This window comes from Electrona antarctica, assembly GCF_951216825.1.
Source record: "Electrona antarctica genome assembly, chromosome: 14".
Classification (NCBI taxonomy): Eukaryota; Metazoa; Chordata; class Actinopteri; order Myctophiformes; family Myctophidae; genus Electrona; species Electrona antarctica.
This window is the reverse complement of record NC_136795.1, coordinates 13,726,833-13,749,248: the sequence shown is the minus strand read 5'-3', so window position 1 is coordinate 13,749,248 and position 22,416 is coordinate 13,726,833. Positions and strand designations below refer to the sequence as shown.

Below are 22,416 nucleotides of genomic sequence, written 5' to 3'. Positions count from 1 at the left end.
AACCAGATTGGAATACAAACAGCAGTTTGCGCTCGTCGAGGTAGCTGTTGATTTATTCGTGAATTAATCTCTCTATAACCTTTGAGATGGAACAAAGGATCGAAACAGGCGGTAGTTGCCAGGTTCTAATTTGTTTCCTTTTTTATACAGAGGGATTACTCTCGCCATCTTGAATTATTGTGGAACCGTGTGACGCTGACTGATGGATATTATATTTGTAATTTGTAATGTGTGTGCATGTAACTTTAACATTAGATGCCTAACCTCAACCCTCTCTCTCTCTCTCTCTCTCTCTCTCTGCAGCTGCCGTGCCAGCAACAGGAAGAGTTTGATCCTGACCACCACGTCTCCCACCCTGCCACGCCCACATTCGCCCCTGCCACTCCCTGGCCACCTGGGTATGTAAGCACCGCCTCCCCTCCCCTACCCTCCCCTCCATTTGACAACCATCATTCCAGCAGAGAGATGTATTGTTATTGGCTGTCCAGGAGGTGCGGGGATAAGGTTCCTGCCCGCCTGCTGTGGAAACTGGGGTTTGATTCCTCCTCGGTGCATTTGGCTTGGCCAGCCACTCCAACAAACTCAATTAAATAGGATGTGTAAACGGGTGGTACCACAGCACTGAATCCCTATTGCTGCACTAGTGACTCATACTCAAAAACAAAACATTCATTTTCATCTGACATGTGAAGTTGAATATGAAATATAATCTGACATAGCCGACATAGCTGGTCCACAAAACAGCTGTTGTAGAAGCTAGACAGGTTTGATGCCTGTCTGTTCATGCTCTTTTTCTCATATCTCTCTCTCTCTCTCTCTCTCTCTCTCTCTCTCTCTCTCACTTTCTCTCTCTCTCTCACTCTCTCTCTCTCTCTCACACTTCTCTCTCTCTCTCTCTCTCTCTCTCTCTCTCTCTCTCTCTCTCTCTCTCTCTCTCTCTCACTTTCTCTCTCTCTCTCTCTCTCTCTCTCTCTCTCTCTCTCTCTCTCTCTCTCTCGTTCTTCCTGCTTTCAGGAAGCAGTCCTCTGGACAGCCCACGGAACTTCTCTCCCAGCAACCCAGCACACTTCTCATTCGCCTCCTCCAGAAGGTAACAGCTCTCTGCGTGCGTGCGTGCGTGCGTGCGTGCGTGCGTGCGTGCGTGCGTGCGTGCGTGTGTGTGCACATTGTGCATACATGTCTATAAAAGAGATGGACACACTGTTAAATCCTGAGTGTTTTAAATCTGAGAGTGTGCGAATGGACCTGAAAGGGCCCCTGGGTGATAGAGATACAAATGTAGTGATGTAGTCAGGAGAGAGAAATAGAGAGAGAAAAAGAAATGGAGGACATGTCAGCCCCACAACCCGTCCCCATTTTGTGCTCATCAGCCATCAGCTCGGTGAAGCTGAACTCTTTATTGTGTAGTTTGCATGCATCTGTGCATTCTTTAGGACAGAGTGTTGTGTGTGAATCAGCCGTCAGGCTGTTGTTTACCTCCCACCATGTCACTTCTCCTTAGTCAAACACAGTGTCGGCAGGAGCGTTCTCCTCGGACCTCGCCGCAAATCCAAAGTTCCTCATTTATCAAATCCGTCTGGCTGTCTGTCAAGGCACGCTCTACGTACGTAGAGACACAATGAATGAGATCCTCTGTGTTCTCCTGGCGGAGGAAGCCCTCAGGGGAATAACCTGGGCTGGTTGGGGGATGAAGGACATTGGGTGCTCAGTGAAACTCTAGCAGCACAGCTGAAATTCTATCTGGGGAATCCGTGAGTGTGGGGGGTGGGATTTGAATGCTCATACCTAATAATAATGATAACTAATCATTCCTATCATGTTCCAAAAATGTAAAATAAATCAAGACAACCTCAGAGTGTGCATAATTGACTCACGTGATTCATTACCACTCAGGTGCTATTTAAATTTGTCTGAAATTAGGATGCCAGGATTAATGGGGTTAAAATACTTTTCTTAAATTGTGATATTATGCTTGAAACATCTTTGTGTAAACAACTTCACAGTAGTATATTCAACTCTGACACAGTGTTCATCGTACAGGGGGGATCGCCAGGGATATCAAAAGCAGAGACATGGATTTCCCCTCCATCACTACAGTAAATTTGTGTAAATGTACAGTACAGTACAGTACAGACAGACAGACAGACAGACAGACAGACAGACAGACAGACAGGCTGCCTCATTACAATAGTTTAGCATTCGCTTCACAGCTTAACTAAACAAATGGTGATTGATGTTGATGATGCTCAGTCAGTATGTGATTATTAAGATGTACTATCAAATGCATCTCAAATGCTGTCAACTGTAAATGAAACACAGCTAATTGTACATGTGTACTGTGGGTGGTATGGAGAACAGTAGTATGTGTTGTAGTGTGCGTACAGCATGTGTTTACTGTATGTCGTGTACATCTGTCATCCTCTACAGAGCGGATGGTCGGCGATGGTCGTTGGCCTCTCTGCCCTCTTCTGGATATGGAACCAACACACCCAGCTCCACGGTACACAGATTTTTGTATATAATTCGGCTAGACAGAGAAAGACACAGGTCTCCTCCAGTGGTAATCATTGCTGTTGGGCAGAAACCTGAATTGAATGAATCAATTTAATCGCTCTGGATTAAGAGCGTGCACTCTCACACACAAAGTGTACATGCTTGTATTTAGGCCCAATCCCAATTGCCTCCCTCAAGCCCTGAGCCCTGAGACCCTCATTGACTTTAGTGACGTCAGCTGTAAGTGCTTGAGGGTGAGAGTCTGCAAGGGCTACAATTTGTTGTGAAAGAAATGGGACACTTTGAAGATGAGTCCGCCATTCATGATACTTTGCATCACTTTATAAAAACTGTCCTTATTCATAGCCAGTGCCTACCTACATGCTTGGCCTATTTATCTATCACGTCTATTTTAGTATTTAAGCTGATCGTTTTATTAGTTTCATAAATACACTTTCCTGTGTGATAGGGGTTGTAATATTATAAATTGCATTTCCATATTCTTTTACTTTGCTCATTAGTCATTTCTCATCATGTTTCCCTTATTATTATTATTGTTATTAAATATATAGCCTATCCTTCCATTCCGTCTCCTTTTGAGAACAGTGAGAAAGCACTATTGTGTTTGTTGACATTCTAACCGCGATACATAACTAATTTGCATACTTAAATGATTGACGTTCGGTTGATCCCCCTCATTCCCCTGGTAACGCTATGAACTGTGGGTAATTTCTTTGCCAAAGTCAGCATCGATGCTGACTTTGGCAAAGGGCACATAAAGGGGCGGGGCTGAGCCCTCACTGACTTACCGATTTCAAATGGGACATCCCTCAAGCCCTCGCAGACTTCACATGAACGCGCAGCTAAGTCAGTGAGGGCTCATTGAGTCAGCAAGGGAGTGGATTGGGATTGGGCCTCTGTCTCCCTTCCAACCCCCTCTCTCGGGTCTTTCTTTCAGTGTCATTGTTGCCCAACAGCAACATTACAGGGCCTGGAGAGAGAGAGAGAGAGAGAGAGAGAGAGAGAGAGAGAGAGAGAGATTGAAAGAAGATAGTTACTGTCATGACAGAGAGACCATTGAATGCACAACAAACCACAGGGTACATCTATCGTCACTGTTGGGCAAAAAACAGCTTTCTTTTGCAGCTTATATTTATCAAATTTAGCACTGACGCTAATGTTATGAAAACAATTCATTCTGTTTCTGTTTTTTCATTTCCTGAAAAGTTTACATTTAGGAGTTAGCTGGTTTCTGCCCAGCCTTTCAATGGAACACTTGCTGCGTGATGAGCTACAAAAGCAAAACATTATATGTAGTGAAACGAGAATCATATGTTTTTGTTTCAACATTGCCACTCCCCTTCTCTCTCCACACAAGTCTAGCTTGTAATGGGGGGAAACGATAGTATGATCAGGCTAGATGGAATGGAAGGTTTTTGATTGAGTGATTAATGTTTTAATTGAAAAAAAAAAAAAATCAGGTTTTAGATTTATTTTCCTCCATACATTAGTGCTATTGAACACTCTTTACGTCTGTGTGTTGGTAAAAAAAAAATCCTGAAAATTGAACATTTTGGAGTTGGCTGGTTTCTGCCCGACAGCAGAGATATATACTGTATTTGTACATATCTAGTCATTTGAGTGCAAATGTGTATGTTAAATGAGTGCCACGTACAGTATTGGGGGCATGCAGGCTAGTACTGTAAGTAGGTGGACAGGTAAGTAGGTCGACAGTTCAGTAGACACATAATCCATGTAATCCTTAGTCCTTACACAACCTCTAAATGACATGAAACAGATGAGCACAAGCAGACAACCGTCTTCCTAGCTCCATGCTGGCATCTAGCCTGTTGGTGTGGCTTCTTTCTGCGTGGCTTTCACCTGGCTGCGATTGATCGCCGATTGATTGTGCAATTAGCGAAGTGAGTGGTGAAGGTCCAGGTCTCATTGCTTTGACTGAAGGCAAACTGAAGGCTGTTGAGGCGAGGTGGGTATTTGGCTGAGACAGATTCTAAAAAGAATGGAAGAGCCACCAAAATGCCATGGCTGAATGGGTAGAGAGTAGACTAGAGGCCGTCTGGGAGTCAGAAGGTCCCCGGTTCGCCCTCTACGCCCAGTGTATGTGTCGAACTGTCCTTGAGCAAGAGACTTAAACCCTGACTCTCCCCAGGCGCGGTATTAACAGCGCTCACAGCGTGGGGAATCTGGGGATTAAATGATTATTATTTTAATAAAATTAGACCCGTGTGAAGTGAGGGCCGCTGTTATCATCATACATCATCACGCCGACCAATCAAAATTTCCGTCTTCACTTTTCTGCCCCCAATTTTTATCCTCAATACGTACATTGCTCAACCAATCAAATCATCGCTATGGGGTACACACAAACAGACAAAGCTGGGCATAGGAGGGACTAGGGCCCCTCAGTTACCCTAACCTAAACTTAATCATTTAGTAACAGTGCATAACCTTAACAGAAGTTAATGAATGGATCACATACATACAAACATCATCATTTTTCGACCGCGGTCGAGATCATGGATTTAACAATGCCACGCCAGACTTTCCGGTCCTACAAACATCATCAACCCAGTTAAAGGAGAATTCCGTAGTAGCTGTTTTCTTACCGTAATCTGACATAGTTTTTTTTCTTTTTTTTGCATTCCTAAAGCAATAATTTGATGGCACAGTTATTGGCTCAGGAATGCGACAAAAAAATCTCCATTATTCAAGGCTCCATGGTGTGGGTAATTGATATAAAATAAGTCCTTTCTTGGGTGAACTATCCCTTTAACACCGTGGTACATCTATCCGTTCTAGGTGGCCATATTGCTGACCCAGATTCACGGGTCTGCACCTGGGCTCTTATTCCTCTCTCTCTCTCTCTCTCTCTCTCTCTCTCCGTCGTACACAATGTACTGAAAGGAGTTGCGCTACTTCAACTCGCATCGTAGTCTAGATGGACACTTCAAATACATGTTTCACCTTTCTCTTAGTTGTGCCAGCATTGCTCATAGAAAGCATTTAGTTCATTGAACAGTTTCACCCCGGGTGCAGGCAACTTTGCTGTCACACACACTCTCTCTCTCATTATAAGTTATAACCCATGCTCTCTCAACCCAGTAAAAAAAGACTATATCCAATGCTGTCTCAACCCAAGTTCACCCGGCATACAACACAGCGTCCCTATTCTGGGGAGAGCGTTTGGTGAAAGCAGCAGATTTACAAGCTATTTTCAGCTGAGAGATTTGGTGCAGAGAGAAATGAACAGGGGTCCTTAGTACAGAGTAGACCCTTAGGACTCCGGTCAGTGAAGTATTAGGGTTCGGTTAAATTCTCTGCATGTAAAGACGGCTTCGGTTTATGTCTTTATGTCTTTATTTCTCTGTCTCTGTCTCTGTCTCTGTCTCTGTCTCTGTCTCTGTCTCTGTCTCTGTCTCTGTCTCTGTCTCTGTCTCTGTCTCTGTCTCTGTCTGTCTCTCTCTCTCTCTCTCTCTCTCTCTCTCTCTCTCTCTCTCTCTCTCTCTCTCTCTCTCTCTCTCTCTCTCTCTCTCTCTCTCTCTCTCTCTCTCTCTCTCTCTCCGCCAATACGCACACAAGAGTGAAGCATCATCAAAATTGGCGCCTGTTCCCACAGGATGCCAAAATCAAATATACCAGTAAATTGTAGGCATTTGAAACGAGTGAGAACAGAGTTATGTGACGAAGTGTAAATGCTGTCATAGTGATAGTGGCATGTGTTTTACTGTTTTGTGGTTACATGAAGAATGCATGAAAAACGTGAAATGAAGTCATTGTCTCATGGATATATTGTGGATGTGTACTGTATACACACGACATAGCACAGCCAGAGATTAGAGACAGATGGACAAGGTTGACTTGACTCATCACATCCACATGGACACGTCTCGACTCACCAGGAGCGCTGAGTCACTCGGCTCTAACCGTTTCTTTGGCTCCTTTCCTTTTTGGCTTCCTTTTCCCTCATTCTGTCTCCTTCCCCTCTCTTCCTCTCTGCATTCCTCTCTCCGTCATCTTCCTGCTTCCTCCTCCCTCTCCCTTCTCTCCCTCTCTGCCGGTCTTCCTCCTCCTCTGAATCCCCACGGACCCCCACAACCCCCTTCACCATGCAGTCCTCCAGTTCCTCTCAGGAGCGCTTGCACCAGCTGCCCTTCCAGCCCACCATGGACGAGCTGCACTTCCTGTCCAAGCACTTCGGCAGCACAGAGAGCATCACAGATGACGACGGCGGCCGCTGCTCTCCTCACATGCGCCCTCGCTCCCGCAGCCTCAGGTCAGCAGCGACTAGTCTAGTGATTGGCCGACAGTGTCATCTTACGTTGGGGATTTTTCAAGCGTTTCAAGTTTTCACATATAAACTGCTGGAGTGTTCTGTCTCTGTCCTACATGGAAGCACCAGTAGGATAGCATTAGCAATAATAATTGTTCTTTTATCAACCCCACTGGAGTAAAGGTCTGGGTAGCGAGACTAGCAGTAACAGAAGGAAAATTATAATTTCCAATTTCAGTCTCCGAAAAGCCTCTTCTGACTGATATTTAAAGATTTAACTTTCTATGTTTCTGCCTGTTGTATATCATATTTTAAATGAGGCATTTCATTTTCTTTATCGAAGACGCATGAGCCTGTCACAGACATGCGCAGAGCAAGTTCTGTCAGGGAACTCAGTGCAGTTGTTGGCGGCCGTCCATTGGGCCAACTCCACGTCCACATGTCTACTCATCCAATCACACACTCATTTCATTCTCAGACCTGCTCATTCCTGCTTGCTTTCGCTGCTGTCATGCTGCTGCTGCTGTTGCTGCTGCTGCTGCTGCTCTCACCACTGCTATCTTGCTCAAACACTGCTGCTCACCCTCCACCACCCCAGCTACCACCTGTTGTTTTGGATCTGCTGTTTATGTATGGAGGATTCGGAGTCCCTATGGTTGGAAACCATAATAAATATATTGCTCAAGAACAAAGGGAGTCTACCAACGCGCCTCGAGTGTCCTTGCATCACAGGAACAAGGACACTTAATGCAGAAGGAGAGGACACTGGAGCAGCACGGACATTTTAAGCCTTTTATTTAGGTGCTAGTATACATGCTTGTATACTAGCACCTAAATAAAAGGCTTAAATTGTCCGTGCTGCTCCAGTGTCCTCTCCTCCTTCTGCAAATATATTGCTCATTTATATTCAATAAATACAAATTAATAATTTATTTTAGCTACAGTAGGTAATGTGTCCAATTGTAATGTAATGTATCCAACCGCCCATATATGTGGGTATTAAGCATTTACTGTATACTAGGATAAGGATATAGATGACACATTTAAGAGAAAGATTTCAAGGTGCAGTTGAATAGACAAATGCCATATTTGAGTCCGACATCTAAAATGAAAATGAGAGAGAGTGTTCAAATACATAATTATAAAGCATTAGTCAGCCAGCAGCAGCAAAGCAAACCGTGTGGCAGCAACAACAATAAGTGTGAGCTTATTGTTTTGAAGAACATTTCACGGTCAGTGAGGAGGAGACGCCACTCAAGTTGTCATGCAGTCATAGAAGTGCTTTATCTGTACCCAAACCACTGCAGCTGTGCATACAGTAGCTATGTGGAGTTGCATGTTCTTTGTGTTTTTGTTTTTACCACACCAGAACACATGTATGCAGGAGCTGTTGGCCTCTAGGCACTGCTGCTCACTGCTGCTAATATTTAGGATGGTTGAAATGCAATCAATTCTCGAGATTAATTCTCGATCACGCTGCTTAAACAGATTAAATGGACATGCCAAAAAAAATATGAATTTGACAATTCGCCCCAACAAATTATACAATTATACATATGTAATTAGCTATACCTGGTGACAGAAATACGTTTCTGCACTTACTACAATGAATGAATGAATGAACGAATGAAAGAAAGAAAATCAATCTTCTGACAGTATATTTAATATTTTTGGCAATTATGGAGGCAAGTTAAAAGTGATATAAGCAGGAATAATGCACTGTACTGTGAGCAAGTCAGTGGTTATTTTCCTCATAACCTTCTCAAAGTAGCCTATTTTATCATTGTATCATGTTTGACTTACAGGGAAATAATAAGTGTTAATACATTTTATTTGTATGGCATATTAGACAATAAAAAAACACAAGTAGGCCAACTATGTTTGTCTTATTTCCTTTCCACAGCCCTGGACGCTCCCCTTCCTGTTACGACAATGAGATAGTCATGATGAACCATGTGTACAAAGAACGCTTTCCCAAGGTAAACACACACACACACACACACACACACACACACACACACACACACACACACACACACACACACACACACACACACACACACACACGCACACACAAGCCCATCTAATAATCCTATAAACTCCAAACTGTGATATCACAGAGCCCAAATTAGCTTCTATTGATATTGGGTGTTGGTGTGATAACCCCCTCATCAGGAGACCGATGAATAAAAGAGGCTGTTGAAATGGACCCGAGAGGATGACATCATTGTGCCCAGCCCTGTGAGGTTTACGCTGTGAGGAGAATATTAATGTCACCCACTATCTATCACAAGGGGAGGCACAGCCTTTGCGTTTTTAACTCAGTTGCCATTAGTGCCATTAGGGATTGACACTGCTGAGGCTGATGAAGTTGAAAGGAAATGGGCTCAAAGGCAGCGAGACCGATGTTATCTGGCCTTAGGAAGCTGGAGCCTTGTGTTTTGGATTCCATAGAGTCCAACACAATGCCCCACAATTTGGAGAGTGTATAAATGGATATTTTAAGATGAAAGAGTAGTTGAAGTGCATGGTCATATACTAGCAATAGAACACATGTTCAGAATCTTCCACAAACCTTAATGTTCTCCAATATTTAATAAAGGCAAAGGTTAACGCAATCTGTGATTTCTTCAACCGCTTGGCTGTATGTAGAACAGCAGGATTTTAGAAGGATAATACCAAAACATCACATACATTCACATAGTGTGCTTATTGTTCAGGAAACAGAGCTTGTGCTTGCTTGCGTGCGTGCGTGCGTGCGTGCGTGCGTGCGTGCGTGCGTGCGTGCGTGCGTGCGTGCGTGCGTGCGTGTGTGCGTGCGTGCGACCGTGCATGCGTGCGTGTGTGTGTGTGCGCGCGCACATGGTGTTTTCATAAATCACAGATTGGGACTTGACCTGACAAAACGTTTCAGTCATGAGATTCTTTATTTATTTTTTGCTTTAATCCACGAGTTCAAATGAGGTTCAAAGCTGAGCTGTCAAGTTCTGACTGAAGTCTGAAGCTGATCTACTATATTTGGCACGGGACACCGTCATGTGATTGTGTATAAATTAGCCATGAGCCTCCTCTCACATGAACGTAATCTTCTATGTCCTCTCATTACCTCTTCCCTTCTCCTCTCTCTATCTCACTACCCCAGTCCCTCGGTGCCTAACCCATGATCCACCCTCGACCCCGTCTGTAACCCATTAAGACCTGAGGCAGATTCTAAAAAGAAATTCTTCTAAACAGTCTTCTGAAAAACCTATGTTTCTAAATTATGTCAGTGGTTCTCCAACTTTTTCATGTCAAGGAGCCCCACAATATATATATTATATTATATATTTGGCCACCGACCCCCATCTCAAAATATTTTTATTCCAGGTACCCCCAGAAGCAAAGATTTGAGTTAAAAACGTTTGCTGTGAAAGAATATATATTCAAATATATGAATGAATGACATTGACCTTCTTCAGGCTTAGACTGAAAGCTTGCAATAAATGATTGTGCACAGATTTGAGTGTGCGGAGCTTCCCTCCATTTTTTATTTCTATACTTTTGTGACTCCAGCACCTCACCTAAATCATTCAGCAGATGAGCGGAGGCTTTTTTCTTTTTTTTTTTTTTTACATTTTTGTCTGAATAGCTGGAGTATAAAATAATGGTTAAACTGGTTAAAAGCTAAGGTGCCACAGATCCGGTCCTAATGCCGCTCTTCACCACCAGGCCACGGCGCAGATGGAAGGCCGGCTGGCGGAGTTCATCCAGCACTACTCCCCAGAGAGCGTGCTCCCGCTGATGGACGGCGTGCTCAGCTTCATTCACCACCAGATCGCCGAGCTGTCCAGAGACTGCCTGGCCAAGGCCAGGGACGGCCTCATCACCACCATCTACTTCTTTGAGCTCCAGGAGAACCTGGAGAAGCTGCTCAACGACGTCAGTGAAACACACATATATATCATATTTGCGTTAGCCTCGGTACCCAGGCTTTTATTGTCGTTCGCATTCGCCGCAAAAATGAAAGCCTGGGGCAACGAGACACATTTCCTGGTGTAGGAGTGGGAGTGAACTACAGTGCAGAGGGGCGTCGCTTGAAATAATGGTGACGTCAGTTTTCTCCGCTGTTTTCTACCAGGGAGGGGAGGGGCGAAGGGGGGCAGGGGTTTGCGCTCAGATCGGTGAACCAATATTATCCAACGCTTTTTATATTACCCCCTAGCATCCTGCCGCAAATTCTTTCCGCCGATTGGCTAAGCCCGATCACGTGACACGCACGTCACACAGTAAAATGCATGTTGGGTTACAGGTGCATGGTGGGAAGGCGGACTGCCATTACCTAATTCTATGAGTCATAGTTTTTCGTGTAACACCAATGTTTTTTTTTCTCCCCTAGACGAAAATCCTAGTATTTTACAATTGAGAAACTGATGATAAACATTTAACTTACAATGTGCCTGTGTAACCCAGAATGCTGCTTCTTAGCTAAGTGTCAACCTGACTCTGACACTTACACATTTCACGACTGACATCTTCAGCGTGGGCACACGCCACACGGCATGGAATTTGAGCCGCCATCCACGTACTTCTGTACAATTTGCGATCCATTAAATCTCAAACATCGGCGGAGCTTTTTTCACTAACGCTCTTGACAGCATGCAAACGTTTGCAAACACATATGCTTCGCTGAACGCACCACTTACTGACCCATGGAATGTATGTGATATACCAGGGTTTAGGGGGTTCTGAGCTCGGCTCTTGAGAAGTCGCTTCAGTTCAATCCGTCTCATTTAACTCGGCAGCACTGAGGCTTCACGAAGGGATGAGGATTCGACAGCAGCAGTAAATGAGACTAATTGCGCATGTTATTTCTCTGAGCAGATAGGAGGCTTCAAAAGATTTATCTGCATCCCCCATGTTGATTAAATCACTCTGACGAGTTCTCTGGGTGGCCTGCTTTGGGTTTGATTGGATCCACCACGCCCGCTGCGTTAAGAGTGTTCTGAAATCTAATGCCTTTTGGATGTTTTTTTTTTGTTTATCTTCTATTCCGCCCCAGTGGAACTGCAATGCATTGCCCTCTGTTGTACACAGTAAAATCCGTGTGTAAAAGTGGACCCCCCTCTGCTGCTACCTCTTCTCATTTGTTTCTCTCTCTCTCTCTCTCTCTCTCTCTCTCTCTCTCTCTCTCTCTCTCTCTCTCTCTCTCTCTCTCTCAGGCATACGATCGCTCAGAGAGCTCAGAGGTAGCCTTCGTCACAGAGTTGGTAAAGAAGCTCCTCATCATCATCTCACGTCCCGCCAGGCTCCTGGAATGTCTGGTGAGATGAGACACACACACACACACACACACACACACACACACACACACACACACACACACACACACACACACACACACACACACACACACACACACACACACACACACACACACTCACTCACTCACTCACTCACTCACTCACTCACTCACTCACTCACTCACTCACTCACTCACTCACTCACTCACTCACTCACTCACTCACTCACTCACTCACTCACTCACTCACTCACTCACTCACTCACTCACTCACTCACTCACTCACTCACTCACTCACTCACTCACTCACTCACTCACTCACTCACTCACTCACTCACTCACTCACTCACTCACTCACTCACTCACTCACTCACTCACTCACTCACTCACTCACTCACTCACTCACTCACTCACTCACTCACTCACTCACTCACTCACTCACTCACTCACTCACTCACTCACTCACTCACTCACTCACTCACTCACTCACTCACTCACTCACTCACTCACTCACTCACTCACTCACTCACTCACTCACTCACTCACTCACTCACTCTCTCTCTCTCTCTCTCTCCTACACACACACACACACACACACACACACACACACACACACACACACACACACACACACACACACACACACACACACTCTCTCTCTCTCCTACACACACTCACACACACACACACACACACACACACACACACACACACACACACACACACACACACACACTCTCTCTCTCTCTCTCTCCTACACACACACACACACACACACACACACTCTCTCTCTCTCTCTCCTACAAACACACACACACACACACACACACACACACACACACACACACACACACACACACACACTCTCTCTCTCTCTCCTACACACACACACACACACACACACACACAGACACACACACACACACACACACACACACACACACACACCCTCTGCTTCCCTTCACATCCCAAGAAGCACGCATCAAAGCAACTGCAGCAAAACAAAAGCTGTTACACTTAGGAATATCGATTTCCTCGTTGCCGTTGTCGTGTTCAGTTCAGTCTTCGTTCCTCCACCCGAGTCCACCATCCTTGACCACACGCACACTGTCTCCCTTTCTACATACTCCATGTGGATGGGAGGCAAATTAATGAGAGTACATGCCGCACACATGTACTCACTTTCTGGACCAATTTGAAAAAGCATTTGAAAAGACTGATAATATTGCACAGCAGGGGTGAGAGAAAATGAACTGACTGAAGGTCTGTAACAGACCTGATCCGTCTGGCTAGAGAAGACATTTGCATTTAGATTAAAGTTCCATTTGCTTCGCTACAGTTCTACTAATACCAGCCAATGACCCTCCCTGGCCCCCCCCCACCCACCCACTGTGGCTCATAGGACTGTGACCACACTGTCACTTCAGCTAGGATTTACTTACTGTGTGTGTGCGTGTGCGTGTGCACGTGAAACACCCACCAAAGTCAAAGTCCTAGTCACACACCGCAGTGAAATTTGTTCTCCGCATTTGACACATCTCTTGGAGGTTGTGCGCTCGGGAATCACTTGTGGTTGATCTGACCCCCCAATCCAACCCTTCAAGCAGGGAGGCAATATTTGGGTCCCATTTTTACAGTCTTTGGTACGACCCGGCTGGGAACCGAACCCCAACCTCCCAGTTTCAGGGCGGACACTCTAACCACAAGGCCACTGTCTGGTCTTGACCTCCAGATTATACCCTCTCTGTCGAACGCAGGATGCTGATTATTAATTACTAATGTAATGTGTCACCTGTTTTCAGGAGTTCAATCCAGAGGAGTTCTATCACCTGCTGGAGGCAGCAGAGGACCACGCCAAGGAGGGACACCTCATGAAGACAGACATTCCTCGTTACATCATCAGTCAGCTGGGACTGACCAGGGACCCTATTGAAGGTGAGATGGATGGATAGCTAGCTAGATAGATACTGTACATACATGCATACATGTCATGCATATGTACAGTACATAATAACTTAATTGATGTTTGTGTTACGTTATCAGAGATTGTCAACCTGGACAGCTATGACAGTGAAGGACTCCTCACACCTGAAACGGATGACTCTACAGAGGTGAGATTCAATAATAGATATTCATACGTCAACCCTCCCATAGGTCAACCCCCCAATCTGTAAATCCATGCAATGCTTTCCTCTCCCAATTTGAGAACTAATGACTTGGCACATGTGATTTCATCCAGATAATTGAGTCCATTTGTTTTCATTTGTTGAATAAATGTTGGGCTACAAATGAGCCACCCTTCTGCCGTTAGAGACGGCTAGACTCCAAGTACCGATATTTACACAATTAGACGAGAAGGATTTAAGTCATGAAGTCATAAACATTCATTTTAGTAGTATTTTTGGAGACACCTCTCGCAGCTCCGTTATAATTACAGTTAAGTTGTCAGAAATTATATTTAAAATAAACATGTCATTTTGGCATGAATATTGGAGGCGGAGTTTGTATCTTTTGTCAAATATTTATTATATAAAAGAGGCTGATCTGTGGAGTAAGGGACGAGGAAGAAAAACAAAACATGGATTAATATGTTTGTTTATTACAGTAACAACAAAGGGAACATTTTGGTTTGTAGCCTTCTTCAAGGATACATAAAATGTGATTTAGATATAGAAAACTATCAGCCATATGGGGTTTGTGTCATTTGGCATGTGTCTCTGGCTCCAGGGTAAGATGAGAACCATGAAACCACCAGAAGAGGTTGACTTCCAGACCATCAAACTGATCAGTAACGGAGCGTACGGGTGAGTGAAGGGCACTAATGAATGCTAATGGCCATGTTGTGACACACAGTCACACATAAATGAGATACAGTACACTTGCATTCACAGCAGGTGCGTGCGTGCGTGCGTGCGTGCGTGCGTGCGTGCGTGCGTGCGTGCGTGCGTGCGTGAGTGAGTGTGTGTGACTGCATGTACGTGCACTTCTGTGTGAGGATGAGAGACAGATTAAAAGTATGCAATTGCTATACGCAAACAATATCTAAACCACCTGCAGTCAGTGCAGTGTGATGAGCGTGACACGTAATTGAATACATGTCTGTATGTGCGTGCATGTGTGCGTGCGTGCGTGCGTGCGTGCGTGTGTGTCTGTGTATGTCAGGGCTGTGTACCTTGTGCGTCACCTGGAGACGCGGCAGCGTTTTGCCATGAAGAAGATCAACAAGCAGAACCTGATCCTGAGGAACCAGATCCAGCAGGCCTTTGTGGAGAGAGACATCCTGACCTTCGCTGAGAACCCGTTTGTCGTGTCAATGTTCTGCTCCTTTGAGACCCGCAGACACCTCTGCATGGTCATGGAGTATGTGGAAGGTGAGCCAAACACTGGGTCGGGAACCCTTTGTGGGTCGCGGACACATTTTCATGGGTCCCTCTGTTTTTTTGTGTCTACATTTTGTTTTTAATTATTATAATTTCAAAACATTTTGCATGAATTAAAAACGAATTCAATGATTATCTTTTTTTCAGTAATTTCATGAAGAAATAAAAGAAAAATCAAAGAAAATCCAAAAATTAGAAAACAAATGTTTACGAAGTAGTAAAAATAGCCGATCTACAAGCTCACAAGTTTGTAGATCTGCTATTTTCACTAGTTTTGGTCTTGGTCAAATTTCTCTTTTGGGTCACGGGCTCAACCGTTTTGGAACCACTGCAATACAGTACTTGAGGAAGTGGTGATAGATCCATTCAAATAGGAGAACTTCACCTTTGTCTGCATTCAATTGAAGGACGTTTTGGAACACCCAACAATAGATCTGTCAGACAGGCCCTAGGGAAACTGCATTACTGGAGTAAAAGGTTTTTAGTGGAATACACAATAGATACATGCACTATGCTTGAGCTGTCTACAGCAACATGAGGAACCATCAATAAATGAATGTTGTCATGCTCACAAAGATTAAAGATGCTTAGTAGGATTTCATCCAGGCATGCACTTCTGTTGTTTCCATCGCTCATTAGCATAATTCAAATATGAAACGTTCCAGGCCAGGGCAAGAGTAATCATGGGAAGTCTTATGGTAATTAGTATTGTCAGCAGCCAATTTAGTCTCATATTCCATTATTCTGGCTGGCAGACAGACAGACATTCAGTACCTCACGGTGTACAATATAAACTGCTTCAATAGGAGGAGACTGTGCCACCCTACTGAAGAACATTGGTGCTCTGCCGGTGGAGATGGCACGCATGTACTTCGCTGAGACAGTTCTGGCTCTGGAGTACATACACAACTATGGCATCGTGCACCGAGACCTCAAACCTGACAAGTAAGATATTACAGCTATAGCTTTAAATGTGTGCAAAATAATTATGTGAATCAAGTCATGCAAAATAAATGTTTGAGTTTATTTTGTGCTCACGGCGCTGTCACTAAAGCATAATACAAAATGAATGCGAGTCAAGACTCAAATAGACAGCACAAATAGATTGGATGGCACTTTCTTATGTGGGCTGTTAACATTTATAACAGTGTTTCAGCCAGCAGGTCAGGATCCTGTATTCAGTGTATTGTACTGTGGGATGCTCAGACAGACCATATTTGACAAAGGAATATTACAGTATATTAATAGTTTTAAAGGTACACTAACCAACATTCTTATACTAACATATTGTTAAAACACAGATTGTAGATTTGCTATTTTCAGCACGCTACACCGGCGTGCAACACAAAATGAGAATTCAGGTTTTAGAACCACTTGTTCACGGTTTCCACTTTGATTGTACTTATGGACAATAAAGCTTTTTGAAGTTGAACGAGCATCATCACTGTGTGTCTGCAGTCTGCTGATCACCTCTATGGGCCACATCAAGCTGACAGACTTTGGCCTGTCCAAGATGGGTCTGATGAGTCTCACCACCAACCTGTATGAGGGGCATATAGAGAAGGACACCCGCGAGTTCCTGGATAAACAGGTAAAGGAGACACACACCATGTATATTCATTGTGTTGACTAGTCAGACTGGAGACCTGTGTTGCATGTCCTAACTCCTTTCAGTGTCTTGTCTCTTTGCTGGCCTACTATCTATAAGTAAAAGCAAGAATTGCCAAAGAAAAATGTATAAACAGATATGGTTCGATGCACTAGGGGGATAGGTGGACTCCATATGGGGCTCCATTTTCGTCACCGCTAAACCCCTTATCCCTAAACATCTTTACCTTTTTTTTACTATTTTGCAAAACATTTTTGAGTAGTTAAAATGCTCAGTCTACAAGCTCACAACGTGTCAATGTAGATTGGCTAGTTGAACTACTCAAAAATGTCTTTCAAAATAGTAAAAAAAGGCAAAGAAGTTTAGGGATAAGGGGTTTAGCGGTGACGAAAATGGAGCCCATGCATGTCTCCATGCTCCCTGGTCATTTGTTTTACTTTTTATCATTTGTTTTTTTCACTTTTGGGGATATATCTTATCCCTGCATCTGTAACTGAATTAAATACATGAATTTCCTTTTTAGAAATGTAGACGGTCTGATATGTTGATATTTATGCTTGATTTAAAGATTCCAAAATAGTCTTGCAACGTATGGTGTGCTGCTTGTAGATCTGCTAAATTGTCACTAATTGTCGTACAAAGAAGTATATAGGGCTTAAGTGGTTAACCAATCAAATCCTGTAAACAGATGTAGAGTTGGGAGCCTGGGAGGAGTCATTATTACATTAGTGTCAGTTCAAAAGTTTCCAGTACAATTGACGTAACTCCAACAAATCTCAGTCAAACTTAGATTTAGTCATCGCCAGCATTTTATGGGGGTAATTTGACATTTTGTTGTAGGGAACATACCCAATCTTCCTTTAATTAACATTGCATGGCCAAATTAAAAACATTTTCCCTTTGGTCTCAGACATTAATATTAATTTGTGTTTAATTTTCATTTTTAAAGGGATGCAAGCAGTATGTGTTTGATCTGTTTATTTCTATGCAGATTGATCGTTAATTGCATGCCAGCCATATCCAGAACGCAAAGAGATGAAACGATAAACATTTAACAGAAGAATTAGCCAATAGCTTCTCAGATATTACAATCAGTTCCGTTTTTAGATGAGGCTTCTTCTCTTTTTCTCAAAATGTATGCTTGAATTCCAAAGGCCTCGTTATTTCTGGAACAGGCAGGTCCGTGGCCAAAAACCAACTCGATAGCGTAGCCATCTGCACATGAAAACCAAAAGCAGTGCTTTCATCTGGTCTTGGCACTCTTGCAGCGATCCCATCAGCTGGACACAAACATGCACGCTCTCTGCTCACATGCCTCCCACTCGCTTTCTGGAAACTCTGCCAATTTGTTCAAAGTTTCTATATTCCCTTCCTGGCTCGGCGTTTCAGTCTTTAAAAAACACTGAACTGCACTTAACCAGACAATGTCCAAGCTTATTGTTGTTAGTAGTGGTACTGTATGTACTATGTAGTTGTTTATAATCTTACAGTAACTGTGAAAGTAAGCATGGTTGTTGGGACACAGGAGCAGTGTATTTCAGCTCAGTTCAGAATGATCTACAGTATGTATACTGTTGAATGACCCTTACCCTGTACAGTGAGCCACCAACAACAAAAGGAAACAAACCCATTACAAATCACACAGCTATTGATGGACAAAGGAGACGTTCAAGTATAATGGAAAGAGGGCGCTGTTTCTCCGATGGGTTAGATTGGCTATATAGTGACTGCATGGAATTCACTAATTCTAATTCATGTCGGATAGGATTGGGGTAGTTTATGATTAGGAGCTCTCCCCTATAATATAGGTCAATATTATTGTTGTATAAGAGAAGCATGTGGAGCTAATATGTGGCCTTCTTTCTTTCAGGTGTGTGGAACACCAGAGTACATTGCTCCTGAGGTGATTCTTCGCCAGGGTTATGGGAAGCCTGTGGACTGGTGGGCCATGGGCATCATCCTCTATGAGTTCCTGGTGGGCTGTGTGCCTTTCTTTGGAGACACTACAGAGGAGCTGTTTGGACAGGTCATCACAGGTGAGGACACAAGGACCGTCCCAGCAAGCCAGGGACACACATTGCTGTGCATTGGAGTGGCTGCACCACTCAAAAAAAAAAGAATGGTGTGAGCCGATAGCCTGGTTGGGAGCATACTGCCCCCTGTTGTTCTTTTGCTCTCTCTCTCTCTCTCTCTCTCTCTCTCTCTCTCTCTCTCTCTCTCTCTGTTATGTTTGCTTATGTTTCCTCTGTCTACTGTGTGCTGCAGATGACATTGTGTGGCCAGAGGGTGATGAAGTTCTCCCTGCCGACGCACAGCATCTAATCTCCACTCTGCTGCAGACCAATCCTCTGGTGCGACTGGGCACAGGTTAGCTGCAACATCTTCTGTACTACTACTACTACCACTGATGGAGAATTAATTAACGACCCAAGTTCCATTTGTGCCTGCTTTCAGGGGGCGTAGTTACAGATTCTAAGTAGCATTTGAAGGTTGTGGAATAGTCTTCTGGCTTAAGAGACTAATAGGGTTTGGGGGATTAATTCTGATTAATACTGAGGTTAAGACTAATATGTTGATTTCTCCCTCCTTCTCCGTTTCCTCTCTTTCTCATTCTCTCTTTCTTCCTGTCCGTCTCTCATCCCCCTCTCTTCCTGTCCCAGGAGGTGCGTTCGAGGTGAAGCAGCATTCCTTCTTCACAGAGTTGGACTGGAACAGCCTTCTGAGACAGAAAGCAGAGTTTATCCCTCACCTGGAGTCGGAGGAGGACACTAGTTATTTTGACAGTGAGTGTGCAAGCAGCGCTGCCAGGAATTCTGGTCCAAGTTGGCCAACTCTGACCAAATTATTCTCAATGCATGAGAATGTCATATAAGAATGGGATCTGTTCCAATTCATTCCAATTTCTGCCGTGCAACCCTACTAAAGCCTGCAGCATATTCCAACCAAACACAAACTTTGTTTCGGCTATAGGGTGGGTCAATAACAAATGATACGTAGCTTGCAGAATTAGTTCAGTCAGATATACTCGAGCGGCTTCATGCTATGCTCAAGGGACATAAATGTATCCGAGGGGTTAATATGCTGCATTACTATGTGGGTGTATCCAGTGTGCAAGACCCACACGTCATACGCTGATGTGGCAGTCAGCTGACCAATTGGGCGGGGTATTTACGCTCACCTAGACTGCATGCATTCTTCCTGCCTTCCTTCTGCATATGGTTCCTGGTTGTTGTTATGCACGGTTTGCTCCCACTGCCACCCCAGCACCACCGGTGGGCTCTGTTATTTCTGTTCCCCATGGGGGGTTGTTATTGTATATCTATCTCCCTGCTCTTTATGTTTAATGATGGTGTTTAATTGTGCCGAGCAGGGAGAAAATTGCAGCAGAGCCGAACACCAAGATAATATATTTTATGCACACTTGTATTCTGATTCTATAATAAATGTTGGTTAAATCTATTCGTGAGTTATCTGACTGAACTAAATAGAATCAGAAAGGCAATGCCTTTCAGTGGTTTGTGCGCCTCTAATATTTTCTAACTATAGCCGAACACCTCCCAGCCAAAAATCATGTGTAATTGGTCAGACAGAACGCCCTCATGATTTATATTGTTATATATATTTCCGCCACCTGTCCGCAACGTACCATGGACCGTTTTGAAGGAAGGTTGTCTGTGTGGATAATCCCTCTATGAGCGTCTACAAACACAACCAAATGGCAATGAACTGAGAGACAGTACACACTTTGTCCATTGTGTCTGTCGCCAGAAAATCTCCAAGATAAATTCTGTCAAGGCATGTCGGAGGTTGATGAAAATAATTTTATAAACAGAGCTATAGACAATGCTTCAGTGGCTCGCATTGAGGGAACCATGGTGTTGCTATGCAGAGTACTGACTGGACAGGCTCTTGCATTCAATGAGGTCCTAACGGTTAGTAAGTACAACATGGTTTTGTCCTTTAATAACTTAATTCAATGTCGGCAAAGCCCTGTCTTGTTCGTTTGGAGTATGCTGCAGCCCTAAGCCTGGTATCATGGTATCCTAGGAGGAGGAACAGGTATTGATGTTTTTTTTTTTAGCTGAATGTGTCCAATCAGCATGTTGAGGAAAATCCATTTGAGTTCTCAGCTTTAGAAGAGCTTAGATAGATGGATAGATAGACCTTTATTGATCCCACCGGGGAAATTCAAATGTCATGGCAGTACCACAGTAGAGTATGAAACACAGGACACAGAGGTGTCCCTTGATTAAAAAAATATCAGATCTAAAACCTCAAAGTGTTTGGATGCATTGTGAGCTTGTAGATCGGCTATGTTTGGCTAAATGCAACTTAATTCAGGCTACACCAATCGCTTGAGGTTGTGTGTGTGTTTCGTGTGTCAGATATTTCATACTGAGATATTTAGAAGACAACTCTGACTTTAACTGGACAAAATGGTCCTGGACTTATGGCAGCCTGCTGTGCAGTCTGAACATCCCCGTCCTCCATTACCTCCACCCACGCATTGTGCCAGCAGGAGTTATTAATACACTGTCTGGGTTTGACACTTAAAATACAAAAGGCTGTCCTATTTGTAGCTTGGCAGGCACACAACCAACTTTGTTGCTGTATGCTGTAGAGAATGGGATGCTACTGCGCCTTTCAGAATAACCATCACATTGCCGTCCACTGCCATCAATTCCATTAACAGATTTCATGGTTTTCCAGCAATATTGCAAGACTAATTCATCCTGATGATAAGAAATTACATAAATGATGTAGTTGTTGTTGGGTATTAATGTGTGTGTGTGTGTGTGTGTGTGTGTGTGTGTGTGTGTGTGTGTGTGTGTGTGTGTGTGTGTGGTCGTGTTGTTGTGGTGTATAAAGGCTCTATATGTAGGCAGCATTTACCATTTTCAGCGCCTCCACTTCAATATTACATTATGGACTAGAGAGAGAGAAATAATAGTGCTCTGCCCCTGCAGGTCCCTTGGCTTGTTTCTCTCAGTCCTTCCCCATGATAGAGTCACAATATGTTTGTCCCCTCTGCTCCAGCACGCTCCGATCGCTACCATCACGTGCACTCCTACGATGAGGACGACACCAATGATGACGAACCTGTGGAGATCCGACGTTTCTCATCCTGTTCCCCTCGCTTCAGCAAGGTCAGCCACACAGCACAGTTAAACACAGCACAGCACAGCACAGTTAAACACAACACAGCACGACAAAACACAGCTTGACAGTAGAGGAGGACAAGTTTGTGCATTTTGATAGATTGCATCAAAGAATTGTTAAATCAACCAACAGATTGACAGACATGTATTAATCCAATTAATCGGTTGAGTGATGTATCATGTAAAGGTGGGCTTGCAGATACCGG

The 22,416-nt window shown here is 43.9% G+C and overlaps 1 protein-coding gene across 1 annotated transcript in view; it reads left to right on the top strand.

The window, feature by feature from the left end:
• LOC306936981 (microtubule-associated serine/threonine-protein kinase 1-like) overlaps positions 1-22,416 on the top strand; it is a gene marked incomplete at its 5' end in the record, with an annotated part of 60,807 nt that overhangs the window by 29,985 nt on the left and 8,406 nt on the right. Inside the window, 17 exons of the mRNA XM_079520648.1 lie at positions 304-398; positions 1,015-1,090; positions 2,428-2,500; positions 6,627-6,787; positions 8,688-8,763; positions 10,493-10,702; positions 11,983-12,084; positions 13,865-13,997; positions 14,106-14,173; positions 14,790-14,866; positions 15,225-15,433; positions 16,249-16,387; positions 16,901-17,033; positions 18,922-19,087; positions 19,317-19,418; positions 19,712-19,834; positions 22,089-22,198. Coding sequence (XP_079376774.1) covers positions 304-398; positions 1,015-1,090; positions 2,428-2,500; positions 6,627-6,787; positions 8,688-8,763; positions 10,493-10,702; positions 11,983-12,084; positions 13,865-13,997; positions 14,106-14,173; positions 14,790-14,866; positions 15,225-15,433; positions 16,249-16,387; positions 16,901-17,033; positions 18,922-19,087; positions 19,317-19,418; positions 19,712-19,834; positions 22,089-22,198 — 2,053 coding nt within the window. The remainder of the gene's footprint in view (positions 1-303; positions 399-1,014; positions 1,091-2,427; positions 2,501-6,626; positions 6,788-8,687; positions 8,764-10,492; positions 10,703-11,982; positions 12,085-13,864; positions 13,998-14,105; positions 14,174-14,789; positions 14,867-15,224; positions 15,434-16,248; positions 16,388-16,900; positions 17,034-18,921; positions 19,088-19,316; positions 19,419-19,711; positions 19,835-22,088; positions 22,199-22,416) is intronic.